General features: G+C 38.6%; 1 protein-coding gene across 1 annotated transcript in view; it reads left to right on the top strand.

Moving 5' to 3' along the window:
* MOXD1 (monooxygenase DBH like 1) overlaps window positions 1-15,632 on the top strand; it is a 51,094-nt gene that overhangs the window by 21,483 nt on the left and 13,979 nt on the right. The window contains exons 5-6 of the mRNA XM_052784377.1: window positions 10,254-10,433; window positions 12,731-12,833. Coding sequence (XP_052640337.1) covers window positions 10,254-10,433; window positions 12,731-12,833 — 283 coding nt within the window. The remainder of the gene's footprint in view (window positions 1-10,253; window positions 10,434-12,730; window positions 12,834-15,632) is intronic.

Raw genomic sequence — 15,632 nt, 5'->3', positions numbered from 1 at the left:
TTTACTGTCACACCAAACTTTATATTTTTTAGTGAAACATATTCTGATTTTGCGGTAGTCTTCTTTCGTTTCACTTGTAAATCTTTACAATAAGAATACTTAAACTACGCAGCTATTGCTGCATTATTTATTCCATACTTAGTATGCAAAAATAACTTACTTCACTTCTGTCATCAGCAAACTTGAACATCTAGTTAATTTAATCCAGTTTCTTTGATTTTTCTTTTTTAAATTAAAACAACATCCGTCCATTATGGCAATGTATTGACCATGCCAGCACGTGGTTGGAAAATATGTATTTTATGTGATTTTTCTGGTTAAATGAAAGCCAGAAGTTATGTAATTTCTAGTTACATACAAGTGTGAGGTGACAGGAGCTTTAACTTAAAATATGACCAATAGTGAGCATGGAGAAGGGGAGGGTACAGTTTTTGTGAAGCTCTCTGAGTTTCACCTTCCAGTTCTGAGATGATTTGTGGCGTGATCTTCAGGAGAGGATTGCTATTGATTAACCCCATGTTGTCTTGTATCATCTCTTTGTTTCTTCTTCCTCATCCTTAGCTTTGTGTCTGGTTTTAGAGTAAGCCTGTGATTAGGTAGTGCACTGAAAAGATATGAAAATTATGTCTAGGAATTGTCTGCAGCCAACTGATAAATGCTTCTTATCATAGCAGGTAATAAAATATTTCAGAGTAGAATTGGGCCTTAGATGAGCAATTATAAAGCATCTTCTGTGCAAATAGCAGAACAGCAGGTTCATAGGTAGTAAAATCTGACTTGATGGGGCTTGCACGGTGTGAAGTGAGTGTCTGGATGGATCACAGAACAGATCTACCTTGGTCCTGCTAGCGTCTTGGCATTGCTTCTTAAGATCAACTTTATAATTCAGACAAGTCACATAGTAGCAGCATCTTAAGCAAACTTTCTGTAAGGCCACATTTAACTGCTGCAACGTAATTTAAATGGAGAAGAAATTTCATTTCTGATCTAACTGTTTAAAGTGTTTCTCTTCTGTACTGACCTCTCATTCTGCAACCCCAGCATTAGCTAGTGGGGTTAGTTCTCACCAAATGACGTTGTGATACCCTCTCCATCTCTGCTTCCACTTGCAATGCACAGTAGTCACAGCTATGTCCAGAGCATAGATTCATTGACTCCCAGGGGTGAAATAGAAAGAAAGAACATTATTAACAGTGGAAAAATAGACAGACAATAGTCAGACAATACCACTCCACCACATCCAGACATAGCATGCATGACATCAAAATCCACGCAGATGACAACTGAACCACAGGTGGATGGTGAATAGTTTTGCTTTGCACCAAGACTGAGGTGAAGATTTACCTGGTATGAAAATAATTTGCATCTTGGATCTAACTAAAATACACAACCCCCAAACAACCCTAACCTGAGAAAACATAAGTATCTAAGCAGATTATTATAAACTGCAAACTAATGCTCTTTAGTCTCCTTTCTCCATCCTCTCGTTTCAGTGACCTTTCTATTACTGTCTCTTAAATTGCTTGGACTGAAACTGTGTACTGTGTCTTTCTGTTTTATGAAGTGCCAATTACACTTTTGGTTTCTAGAGGATTAATATACTATAATTTTAATACAGTATTCTCAAGTGACTTCAAAGAATCAGGTCATCTGAAAATGGCCTTTGTTGTGTGACTTCATGGGTGCCGCTGAGGGGTGTTGAAGCACTGTACAAGGGTACCAAGGATCTGGCTCGGGGTGAGAAAATATGGAAATCATAGTATTAATATAGGCATTACCTAACCGCACTTATTCTGTAAGCCATCTCATGTTTGTATGTTAAGGCTGTAAATATAAGTTTTTAGAGGGTTATGAGCAATAGCTCCCGAGATTTGTTCTGCTGACTCAGGAGGCTGCGTCATGTCAAAATCATGAGACTTGTGCTTATTTTACCCCATGCTTTCCTTTCAGCTTTATGTGCCAGAGTGCCCAGGTTGGTGACTCCTGTATAAGCTCAGTATCTGAATGCCTAAGGTCTTTCTCATGCGTGTTCCCTTTCAGTAGTCCTTCACAAGTCAGCATTTCCTTGTCAGGAAACACGTTTCCTATCAGTATACCCCAATTTGTGTAAAACAAGAAATGGACACGCTGTAAATTCTTATGTGCTCTGTCATCGGGCAAAGCTGTGCATTCACTCCCAAGCAGGAGGAGAAAAAGTACGATGCTATTAAGCTACACTATTGAAGGGAACGTTTTGCAGTTGTACAATAAAATTAAAGTCTCTTCCATTGCCATCTCAAAGAAATAGATAGACATCGCTGTGCATGAACGGTGATTTCATGAACAAAAGGGAGTACCTTTGTTGACTTTAGACTATTAAAGTTACATGTTCCTCTTGATATATATAAACTCTTTATAGACTACCCATTTTGGCTTTAGATCTGAAACGTATTTGGTTACATATTACTTTATTGTGATGTTGTTTTCACAAGAAAGTAATGATGTTGCTGATTAATTGCTGATTAATTCTGCGTGGAGTGTGTCAACTGTGCTGAGAGACTATGGCCGCACTGAATACCGCAACCACTCTGCCGGTGTTTCTGCTGCTTAAGAGTGCAATGAGTGTATTGCCAGGAAGCGTAACTGAATGAAACATGTTTTTTCTTGACCTGAGCTTTTTATCAGATTGCTCCTCAGGGTTATACTTTTTAACTGTTACTAAACGAGTTATCTTAAATCTTCAGACATACCTCGGGCAGAAAAAAATGTTTTATGAATATTTCTTTGAGGTATACTTCTTTTGGATTTAAATTACTGCATGCCTTTAAGGACTGAAACTCTTTGAGTGGCGGAGTTCCAGGCGATTAATTAGGAATAAGAATTTGGTAATGGACTTGATGGCAGAGAGAACAAGAAGCCCTAAATCCATCTCTAGTTCTCATTTTTAAATGTTTGGGTTTATTGGTTATTGTGGTGTTTGATTCCTCTCTCCTACTTAAAATATTTAAGTTGTTCTGCACACTGACCTATAGAAATTCTGGACGTACAGGGTAATCATTAGCAGTGGTATGTGGGGACAGAAAGACTTGTGTGAATTTAGATATATAGCCTCCTCTCCAGGCTAACAGCACAGCAACAGTAACTTTTACCTGAAAGTATGTATTCTCTTCCAACAAAAATTCAGCAGCTTAAAACGGAGGTATGGTAATTACTTCTCTAATGTGGTATACTAATAAAACTTAAATAAGAGCCCTCATTGAACAATGCAGTCACTGTGTTAACAAATCCTTTCTTCTTTACACCAAGAACAGGAAATATCTGTGCTTTGAATAAGGTTTTCCATTCATGTGGTAAGGACTCCACAGTGATGTTAGAATTTTTGTTATGCTTTTTAAAGTATACCCAAAGCCAGTTAAACCTAAATGCCCACAATACAGCTTAAATAAATAAATAAGTCAGCACTGTTATTTCATCTTGGGATTATGTCCTGTATTTGAATCTCACTTTGGAAAAAAACCCTCCACACATATTAAGGAGGAATCATGCAAATTTCAATGCCTTAAGTTGTATGGAACCTCTATTTTTGGTCTGGAAAATTTCCATCATCCAAAGAAACCTTACCTAATCACATTATGGGATTGGGGGTAGGGATGGTTGCTGTTGCTGGGCCTTTTTCTCGTCTCCATCTCTTTTTTTTTTACTAAAATATGAGAATCAAGATATGTCACTAACTCTACAGGTTATATTTTCCTCCAGCTGCAAGATATGAAAAATGTGTATGAAAATAATTTGGGTGAATATTTTGACATTTGAAGGACCAGTCAAGTCAAGCAATAATGCTCCCTGTTGTACGTAGATGACCATCGGTGAACCAGGAACAGTGGCTTTACTCTGCCTCCTGCAATTTGGTCACCAAAAAATACACCTTTCTAAGTAGGCGGCACAGTATAAACTCTGAAGCACTTGGGACAGAGGGCGATTTAAAGGGCTTTGTTAGTAATGATGGCTGAATTTAGGATCTGGATTGTACAGTGGGGAAAACAAATGGGCACTTAGCTGTGTACGTGCAAATGATACCGCTGATCTTGGGAAAGATTATGGCAGCTAGTCCATGCTAGGCTGCAGCCGGTTGAGCATTGGAGGTATCTCTTTCAGCTGTAACTGTTCTGTGGCATTAATTTAATGCTTTCTGACAGATGGGGTGGGGTGGGGGCACTGGGAGGGTGGTCCCCGCTTGACCCCAGGATGCCTGAACTCTGGGCTGAAAGTCTGCAGCAGATTAGTGTCCCAGATGTGATGCTGGCCTAGGCAGGCTTTTCTACTGATGTGAAATAGCTGTTAGGTTGTTAGGGTTAAAATCCTGGTCTGCCCCGGAGTCATGGACTTAAGACGCCTACCCCAGCTCAGAGGCATATTTCCAGCTCTTGAGTTTTTGCTCAGCACACCTCTGGGTTGTGTGCAAGAAGCAATGTTAGTCAGCAAACGACTGGTGTTTTTCTTTCAGAACGTTCATATGAAAATAAAACCATATTATTACTGAGTTTTTTTCTGGAATACATGGAGTTTTTTGCTGAAAAAGACCCAACTTTATTAAGCCAAGTATTCTAAGTATTTGCTTTTCTGAAGAAAAAATCTGAAACCTTAAAAGAGTTGGTTTAGATAAATATTTGTTCATTCCACAACTACACAGTTGAAAAGCAGAAAAAACAAAATCAGAAAAAAACCTTGATGCTTCCTAATAAGAAGACATCATGTCTACCTTTGAAGAGCTTTTCTAAATCAGATAAATATTTCAATATATGTGCATGGTACACATTTGTGAAAGAAGTACAAAGACTGGAGTAATCAGTAAGAAGGTAATAGTTCTTCCTGAGGATGAGTATAGAAAGCAGAGACCCTATAACTTTGTCTTCTGCTACAAAAATTCTCTCAGGTAAACTCAGCCAGTACTCGGTTTCACAACCATCACTTTTTGGTCTGAGTTAATCAGAGACACGGCAAGCTCGTATAAATAAAATAACCAACCACAGGCTAGAACCTCTCTTAGATGCAGCAGTGTCAGGACAAAAATACTGTGTCAAATTTTTATTCTCAATTTTGAGACTACAGAATAATGTTTCTTCCCTGTGTCATCACCAGCTACATACACAAGGTATTGTGTAAGGCTGTGGCCTTATTCAGAGTCATTTATATGCCAATATACCATCCCATAGTGTCTTTAAAATGTAAGATTAAGTTGAAGCTACCTTTTGAGCCAGAAAAAATAAAATCATATTTTTCATTTGACATTTCAGTGTAGAAGCATCACTGCAACAAGATCAAAAACCTGTTGCCATTTTCATATATAAAAATAAAGTCAGCCCACATGCAGTGGGCTATGTTTTCTAACAGGGACACTATGGGGAGACTATGGATATAGTTTACTAACTTTCATCATTCTCCCAAGCAGGCATGAAGAACAAACCACAGCTGTTAACATCAAAGAGAGCCAAGCAAATAAAAAGGGAGATAAACAGGAATAAGCAAGAAAGACTTCCAGGTTTCTGGAGATATTTCTCCCTTGTAGGGAATCTAACTACTTGGACCATTTGAGCTGTTTGCATTTTCATCCTTTTTAATACATCGTACATTAGTATCTTGATACAGCTTATCAGCAGCTTGAGATGCAAGGCTCTACTATGCTACAATTTGGGCTTGTTTTTTTTTTAAGAAAAAATGACATGTGGTAGGCTCAGTTGTACAGCAGGTAAAGGGATGATAGGAAATATTGAAGAGAGGAAGACAAATTGAAGCCAAATAACCTGGCAGTGGCAGATGTAAGCATGTTCATGTTTCTTTGTTCATGTGATGTCAGCCTGTTGACTAGAATAGGGTTTCTGTTAAATTAACAGGTGGAAAGCCCACATCTTATCTGTTTTAACTTGATAATAAATTGAAAATTTGTTATTTTATTTTCTTTGAAAGTCAGGAGTTTCAGAAGTGCTAAGAGATCCAGTATGATGAAAGGAGCTCTGTAAAACCTCTCAACCTGCCCGAGGAGTACAGGTCATGCTAACCAAACACCATAACCGTAACCCATACTTTTGGCTGAAGAAGGCAGTGTCTTCATTTTGCGTTTGAGTGCAGTGTATTTTAAATATCTCCTTCTTTGGAAAACCTGATTTGATGTGGTGGGGAATTATAGTACATCTATTATTTTTTTATCTCTGTTAGTGCAAGTCAGATAGGTTCATATATGTCAGTGTGCTCGGTTAGAAAGATCTTTTGCCCAAGCTTTCAAGAAAGGTAGAGAGGACGCAGAAAGCAAGTCATCATGAATAATAAAACAGGAGCTTCTTTCTGCAGGTTTCATGAAAAAGCAGGAGAGAACATGTCTTGTTGCATGCACTTATGTTTTGCGGTCCCAAACGCTTTCGGCATTTTGATGGAGGGTGGATATAGGGCTTTTGTTCTCTGAGCCTCTGGCAGTTAGGAAATGTCAAGCAGAAAATGCACTTTGCCTGCGGGGGAAGAAGTCACCGAGGTGCCCCGGTGGTGCAGTATCTCTGCAGGCTTATTCACAACATGGGAAAGAGATGAACCCTGACAGCTGGGTCTTCCTTGCATGTCAGCAACAGTGAAAGCACCACAGATGAGCCTCAAAGAATGATGTGAAATGGGGAAAACCAGTAGTTATATGCATATTCCCTTTCAGTCTCCTTTCAGCCTCTTTCTTGACTCCCTTGGCTAGCAAGAGGTGGGTAGGAATTAGCAAGGAAAGGGGAAGGAACTATGTTTCAAAGTCACAGGTTTCCCCATAATTATTGAAGGGCAGATTTCCATTTTCACTGCAGCCCATCTAAATTACTCATATTTACTGTATAAATATGAATCCAAATAAAAATGAATTGTTCTCTTATATCTGCAGTTTATTGACTATTATGTGCTATGCCTATTTTTATCACTTATTCTGTATTTCATTCCTTTGCCCTAATTTACCACAATAAATTATTATCTTTTCATAAGTATTCTAAAAGTTGCACTGTTTCCTGAGACATATTAACCAGACAGTCATGGTGACTTTTCAGGGTTGGTCCCCTATTATTGTGACTGGAGACCTGCAAAAGTAAACCTTAGCTTAGTTTAGCATTCTGTTGTGTGATTTGGGGATTAAAGACTATCAAAGAACCAAAAACTTAAAAAATTAAAAGAACTGGAAACTTTGAATGTGTTCATTAAACAGCCCACGTTTTAAAAATGAATGCCTATAGGTAAGGGTCAAGACTGATGAAGATCTGTTAACACAGGAATAACCTTGTAGGAGATGAGCCCTGCAAATTGTGTTATCATTCATTGAGGCTGCAAGTACTCTGGAAACCAGGCCACCCTGATCTGCATATTTAATTATAATACCTGCTCTAGCAACTAATTTTACACCTGGGACTACTTATGTGCACTTTTAAATGCATTAGTGATTTGCTGAATTTGGCCCCATATTTGAGAAACTCAGTTATTGTTCATCATTGTCTGTAAGGCTGGCCAGAAAACAAGAATTTTGTTTATTTAGAGGAGAGAAAAAAAAAAAAAAAGAGGTTTTGGAATTTCTTTTCAGCTTGGAGCAAACTAAGCTGTACAGATGCTCTTAGTGGAAAGTGAGAGAGGAAGAAGGAGGCAGCCTAAATAACTGACTTATTCTATAAGCTAAAATAACAAATTGCTGAGTAAATAGGGCAGCACTCACCTGGGATGTAGAATGGCATGGTTAAATCCCTTCTCCAGTTAATCACTACAGTAGAGAATGAGATCGTATTTTTTAATTTTCTGCTGAAGTTATTCTAGTAAGTAAATGCAGTTAGCTATTCATCGAATCAGAGAAAGGGAATCCAACATGTCTAGGGGGTCTGCTCCTCTTCCTTCTCTTGTTTCAATCAGAAATGATGCTGTGATCCTTAGGGAGCTGGCCATTAAAATATTTCTGTACATTTCTGGGAAATGAACAATTTGTGATTAATAACATTTTCCCAATATTTTTGTTGATAGATTATTAACCACTCCTAATAGTTTCTTTTTTTCTCTATTTATTTAAAAGGGGAGAGAGAAAGGTGGCACCTCTTTAACCAAATTGTAATAAATATGTGTAAAAAGCGTAACTTTGCTGCTGCTTTTCATTATCTATTTGTTATCTGAAGAATGTAAGTTGTCCTACGAGATGCATCTGAAAGATGCTTAAGGGTTTGTTCTAGTTTTTTTTCTTTTCTTCACTGAAGAAAGCTGAGCCAAACTACTTTTTGAAGTGCTGTTATTGTTTAGGTAACCGCCACTAAAAACTGATGACAGGATGTGAGTTTCTAATTTTGGTGATGTCCCATTGTTTTGAGGGGAAGTTGGTTTTGAAGTAGCGATTGTAAGCACAGTAGGTGCTGGGATCATGTAGCAGCAGGCAGAACTATCACATGTTGGGACAAAAATACTCTTTTTTCTTGATAGATACAGGGATAATATTCCCATAACCATTTCACTGGCTAACCTATATATTATGTGGAGCTTCAGAATTCTTGAGAGATAGATACTGCTACTTAATGTATAAGCTGCCATGATATGAGTGTGTTTTGGTTCTGCAGTATTTGGATAAGTATGCAGGTATATGACAGAGCAGAGGGAAGAAGCAACATCAAGCTGAAATGGATTTCTGAATCTTTGTCAGTCTGATATATTTGGGAATAAATTCTTATCTGATGGGAAAACTGACTCTCTTCTCCTTCAAAAATACCTTTTGCTTCCATAGTACAGTAATTCATGATGATGGTAACACTAACTGAAATAGGGATTACTGAGAACAGTACAGAAGATCTCTTGTGAAGTGTTTCAGTCTTGCCATCAGAACAAAACTTTGGTGCCTCCATGTAAATTGGCATCCTTCCATTGACTTCTGAGCACAGTGACGTGGGTGGTTTTGGGTTGTGCACTTCTTGGACAGACATGCAGGTACTCAGCAGCAGCTGGACTCCCCGAGAGCCTAACTTCAATGGTATTTTGCAGATTCATATCGACGAGGGTGGTCTTGATATGCATGGGCTCTGGTTGCTTCTTCCTGCCCTTCCTCTTTTGTAATTGGTTTAGTGGTTTGAACAAAGTGCAGAGAGATAAATTTCTGGTAACAATATTGTGCCGACAATATTTTAATACTGTAATAAACTGTTCTTGCTTACCCTGTTCTGGTCCTCTGGTAGCTAGGGTTCATGTGCTTGCAAAACAAATGGATGCAAATTTAGAATATATATACATTTTTTTCCTGTTTAAAATACCTTCTCTTTCCCAAAATTAAAAGGCAACACTGCATGACACCCTACATTTTAAGAGTTGCATTGCTAAAGCTTTACTTTTCTTGTGAAAACATTAATGTGTATCTTATTCAGCTTGAAGGTAGATATGATAGAACGGGATGCAATCTTTGAAAGCAAAAGCAAAGGAAAAACTCCTTTCATTTTAATACTGTTTTCTATATGCTGATATTTTGTGGAATATGATCTTTCTGAAAAACAAAATAATCTTTTTCAGAAGTATTCATGTTTGCCCCAGGGATGTCATCTCTGACAGAGATGATTTAACATCATCCATCCAAGTAGAGTGAACACTGTTATATGGGAATGAAATCATTTCAGCCTACCCTGAAGTTCGGTGGCCAAATTATACTGGGGGCACCCGGGCACCCTTGAGAGCCCTCCAGCTCATCACTGCCATAAACAGGCTGGAGCACCCGACCTCTCAGGAATGACTTCATGTTAATAAAGTCTCTACAACTGAGCAGATTGTAAAATAATTCTAGTTTCTTGTAGATGTCAAAAAAATTTGAAAGTCCATCTTGAGGTGCTGAGGAATGTGGGGTATGCCTCCAGGCTCACCCTAGCTGTACAGAATCTATGGGCAGCTCTAGTTTGAAATAGTACAAAAGAGGCAGAAACAGGGATGAAAAGTTCTGAGTAGTTCAGATACCAAGCTGGTTTAGCTGAACAGACTTTCAGCTGGTTTATATCCCCTTTGTGCTGGAATGACAGATGGCAATAGAGTTTTCGTCAAGGCACAGAATTTTCTTCTTGTCCCCTGTTGATACACTTGGGCAATGAAGTTTTCAATGCTTGGGGGTGCAGAGTGCTGAAGTAACATCTCAACCTAATGTTAAGGCTTCTCTTTTAAAAAAAACCGTACCCTGTAATTTTTAGTTCTGTCTGCATACCTGCATTGAAATAGTCACATTTGAGATGTATTTTCTTTCTTTTTCATTTTAACGTTGACAGGTTGAGCCATTGATCCAGAAAGGCCATGAGAATCTGGTGCACCATATCCTGCTCTACCAGTGCAGCAGCAATTTGAATGACAGTGTGCTAGACTACGGGCATGAGTGTTACCACCCCAACATGCCAGACTCTTTTCTCACATGCGAGACAGTCATTTTCGCTTGGGCCATTGGAGGAGAGGTAGGATGAATGGCTGTCCAGCATAGTTCATCAATGGGGCTTTAGGAGGGTGTGTATTATAATGAAGCTTCTTCCTAGTATATTAGTGATTACTTAATCTGTCTGGTTTTAAGGGTACACAATCACAATCTGTAAATGCCTCACCAGTAAATCCTCAGCTTCTTGTTGGTCTTTGAAGTATGAAATGCAATGATCATCCAGGGTGACAAGCTAAAAGTAATGAAAATAGTATAGAGAGAGTTGATGCCTTAGGGGAAGAAAGATGGCTTGGGAGCATGGAAGTCTGTCACTGTATCAGCTTGTCCCATCTGATATGGAAATACACTGCCTCCGGCAATGACCAGTATCTGCTACCTGTGGAGAATGACAGAAAGAAAAGCAGTCTTTGTAGGTGACTGCATAAAAGACATGGAAGCAAGATTTTCCAAATTAAGTTAGATGTACATTTAATGCATTTTTTGCCTCACTAGGACCTGGTTACAGTGTTGCCCCATTCAGGCATATTGTGCTGAAGTTTCCCTACCCTGCCCAAAGAGACATCATTTCAGTGTAGGAGTGATCCTGTGTCAGTGCAGTGCCAGCACAAGGACCACTTTGCTCGTGGCAATGGGGCATATCTACAGAAAACACAGTCTCTGATGCCATGTAAACCCCAGGCTCTGTTTTCAGCTTGTTTCATATGTTAATTTAGGCTGCAGTTAATGCTTTCAGCTGACATAAGGCAGCATTACTGCCAAAAGAATCCCCCCCCTCTTTACCCCCTTGATTCAGTGTGTGCCCACACAAACCATGGTGTGGGCACAGAGAGGGACTGGGGTGATGATAGTTTCTGGATCCTTCATTTGCCGTCCTGCAGTCCAAAACCGTCTTCGAGTGCTGCAGTGTGAGGACGCCAGAGCTGCTACACGGACCCATCAGAAGAAGTTTAATCCACTATGAGCATTTTCCCTGATGTATGCTTTGTGCATTTTCGCCATCAGCTATGCTCTGACCTAGTATTTGTACTTTCAACTGTCTTAATCTAAGTGAAATAAAAAACTCATATAAATAAGTTATTATTTGACAACTACTATGGAGGCTTTTGCAAGGATGATCCTGTTGTTAAAGATCTATAGAGAGGAATCTGACAGATCTGGGTTACATCCAGGTTTACTGGAGTGCTTGCTTCACTTACTTCAGTTTACCCTTATGTAGAATGGGGGTGATAATATTTATTACTATATTCTACGATTAATTCATTAATGTTCATCAAGCATCAGAAAGTTGGGATCTCAAATTGAGCATTTCAAAAAGTTAGAATCCCAAATTGCTTATTAAAGTATTAGCTATATACTATAAAATGATGCAGAATAATTCCTATAAAAGTGAATTTGGTAAATAAGTTCACTTAGGAGATACTGGTATTTCAGTTTGAATCAGGAGTGAGCTTTTGAAGTAAATCTCCTGGTTATCCCCACTTACCAAGCTCTGTTTGTCATCATGAGTGGTTTGAGAACTTGCACAGCCCCCTTTGGGATGAAGTTAAACTGAACATGCAGGGGTGAACCCAGCATCTCCCAACAATAAATGGGGTTCAGTACATGGGGTCTGACCAGAGCTTGTCCAAAGGAGCATCACTTGGGGACAGCGGGTCCAGCACAATCTGTGGCACTGTACAGAGCTATTTCTTTTGTACTACGTGGCTTGCTAATGTAAATGTAGCCATGAAGATCATCTTTATATACTTAGAATGCAGTGATTTGTGCAGGAAAAACAATCTAATTATGTACAACCTCAGTATTTCCTGGAAATTACTGCTTTTAGAAACTGGGAACGTTTAAAATGTAGATTCACTTTTTCATAAGGGTTTATTGTCAGACTAACTACTTGATGATGCAATGTTTATACGTTTAAAATGGAATTTTCCTTTTCTGCTCAAGCAATAAATACAGGATAAATAATCGTAAGATCACAGGATAATGCAGGTTGGAAGGGACCTCAGGAAGTCCCTAGTCCAGCCTCCTACTCAAAGCAGGGTCAGTGGTGAGGTCAAACCAGTTTGCTCAGGGCTTTATCCTCTAGCAAGCACAGGATCTACTGGTTTATATTTGACATAGTTATTTAGCGTATTGAGTATATAATAAATATATTATGCTACAATGCCATGTTCAGAAAGTTTTAAAAGAAGTTACCTTTGTAAATTTTATCATTAATATGATCGTATCACTGCAAAAAAAAGTCGATGTATTTATAAAAAGAAATTAACTCCTAACCATAGCAAAAATACCTGAACTCTGTATGCGTGTGTTGATTTCCAGGGCTTCACCTACCCTCCTCACGTTGGCTTATCCATTGGCACAGCAGCTGACCCTCAGTTCGTTCTTATGGAGGTGCATTATGACAATCCATCATACACAGAAGGTTTGTACCCTCACACTCTTTAAAACATGCAAGATTGAAAAATGTGCTAGACACCAGTGTTTCTCGTTGCATTGCATGGCAAACAGAGTAAATACAAAGCTGAGGCTTGTTTTTCCCTGGTCAATAGTTCCTGGTTCCCAGTGTTTTTCTCACTGCACTCAAAAGCTTAACCTGAAGTCAGTGGGAGATTCAGATATACAAAGAATTGTGGATGGGGTGAATACATCTCCTTTTATCACTACATTCTTCATGTATATAACATACCTCTCTCCTTTCCTTTTGCTGGGAAATCCAATGACTGAGAGCGAGCAGCACAGCACCCAGACTGTGAGACAGCAACACAGGGAATAAGCCTTTTATTAATTTTTTTTTTTAGTATTTTTTTTAAGACATCTACCTGAACTGTGGACAGTTTCTGAAGGTGAAGTATAGACTCAGGTTGCTAGACCATTCACTGGGTTAAACAAATTAATCTTAAAAGATAAGCTTTTCATTTATAATGGTGTATTTTTTAATCTTCTTTCTAAAATTCATTTATATTTATATTTAGAAGAAGCAAAACAAAGAAACCAGGGAGCCCCAGAAACTCTAGGGAACTTTGAAGCTGACTTTTGGAAAGATACTTTTTTGTTCTGAAACAAAAGTTCATTGAGCTACTGTACCTGAGAATATTCTGGTGATTGCTATATAGGAACTGAGTAAAATCCAGTGCAGCACAGTGTACTTGTACTGGCCTTTCTTTACACACCCATGTGTTAAATAAAATCCTCTGTGTGGGTTATGGTGTTCTGTCTTACTGTTATTCGCCCTCTGTGTTGTACTAGATGAACTATCTCAAAATTGTTTTATTTGATGACAGACTCCCTCCCTTCAGTGTGCACATTTGTATGCGATAGAGCAAACTTCATTTGCATCCTTGATATTGCATGCTTTTCCATCAAATGTTACCTGAAAGCCTGAGAAGTCACATGCAGAAACACTGTTTCTGAATTGGTTGTGTCCCTAAATTCACTATTATATTTTAATCAACTGCGCTGTACGATACCATTGTTTTGGTTCAAGTGGCACATAAAAAAACTGGGAATCAATAATGTTTCATTTTCTTTTTAAGCAATGGGGACAATTTTGCCTTGCTGGGACAGTCCCAGGTGAACACAGGGTCTCGCCAAAGACCTGGGAAAATTTGGACAGCGTAGGCAGAGCAGGGTGCCTGTAATCCAGGTCATGTTTCTCTCCTCCCTGACAAACTATATGGTATAACATCATGCCAGGAGTGTGAGGGAGTAGACCTGGGTGCTCCATCTGCTTCAGGTGGGGGCATGTGAGTCCTCCTGACACAGCACCAAACCTGCAACCAGGTCACCTTCGTTTTCATGTTTTGGCACTTGCATTTTCCCAGCTTAGGTCTTGTGGTTAAAGGCTGCATTGTTAGCCTCATATTGTGATCTGGGGTAATGTTTTCCTAAGTGACTCAGATTTGGTAGTCAGCCTTAGCTCCTGGCTCCCAGTCAGACTCAAAAATGTTTGAACTGCTCCTAACATGGCTGGTTTTGAATGTTTCTGTTTCTAATATCCTTAACATTCACTTTTCATTTGAAAGGTGGCATCTTTTGAGGTTGTTTATCAAAAACTCTTGGATATCATAAAAATTTCTGGCAGTTAGATGTTAGCAACAAGCCTGAAGGGGAAGTACCACAAGGGAAAAATTCAGGTTGATGAGACTGTACAAATAGCTTCAGAAAGGGAATGAATATGGATTCCCATTTAAAGTTGGGATGTTGTGGGACAGTATATATCACCTGAAATGTCATGATTTGTATACTGCAGAATGCCTTATAGTTGATTACCACTCTTAATTGGCTATGCATAGTTCATACCCTTTGCTCCTTAATAATTACATACTACTCCGTCTTAGGTATTTTAGTGACTGTGACTGGGTAACTTAGTCCCTGCTCTGTCTCTCCATCATTTGCTTATCTTAAAATAGCCTGCTGATTTCATATTGTTGTCAAACTTGGTTTCAGGCACTGTTATTTCTGTTATGTTTTTTAGAAGACTAATACAGGTCACTAGGAAGCCTCTTACCTTCTCTACTTGGTATGTTTTTTGCATTTTTAATTTTCAAAATTGAAATTTGAAAAGGGACAACAAAGAAGGTAACAGATGAACTAACAGAATGTAGGCCTTGTGCAACACAAATTAATCTTTGGTTTTTGTGCATCTTGCCTAATAAAATGGCTAATAGAAGAGAAATAATTATAAGCATTTAGATGATGGAGGCAACGTAAGTTATGAACAGATACACAAATACACATATATGGCTAAACATGTAGGTGAACAAAATAGTTTAATATCATTTTGACTCTTAAAAACTCAACCTTTTCCCAGCAGGCTTTGGTTCTTTAAACTGCTTTTTGAAATCAAGAGAAGTCCTTGAGTGAGTGAAGCATTAAAATCCTCTGTAGTTCTCTTGCCTACTTTACTCAGGGTGCTGGTATTACCTTCAAGTTTGGGATTTAGGAGGCCAATTTTCATGTTTAGTTGATGCTCTCTTAATTGGGGAGATTGTAAAAGGGATGTATTTGGTCAACTGAGGTGTGCTGTAATGTGACAGGCAATCCAAAACAAAGGAAAAATATAATTAATGCTAGGGCTTAAGGTGAAGGAATAGATAAATTCACAAGTTGAAGACAGCACATGGCTTGAAAATTTTAAAGAAAAAACCCGATAACTTTAAGCTGTGCTTCCAATATTTCATTTGAAAATCATACATGGAACCTTTTGAAGTCTTATTATTTC

Source organism: Harpia harpyja, chromosome 4, assembly GCF_026419915.1.
Source record: "Harpia harpyja isolate bHarHar1 chromosome 4, bHarHar1 primary haplotype, whole genome shotgun sequence".
In the NCBI taxonomy this organism is placed as follows: Eukaryota; Metazoa; Chordata; class Aves; order Accipitriformes; family Accipitridae; genus Harpia; species Harpia harpyja.
This window is presented reverse-complemented; position numbering and strand designations above follow the sequence as displayed.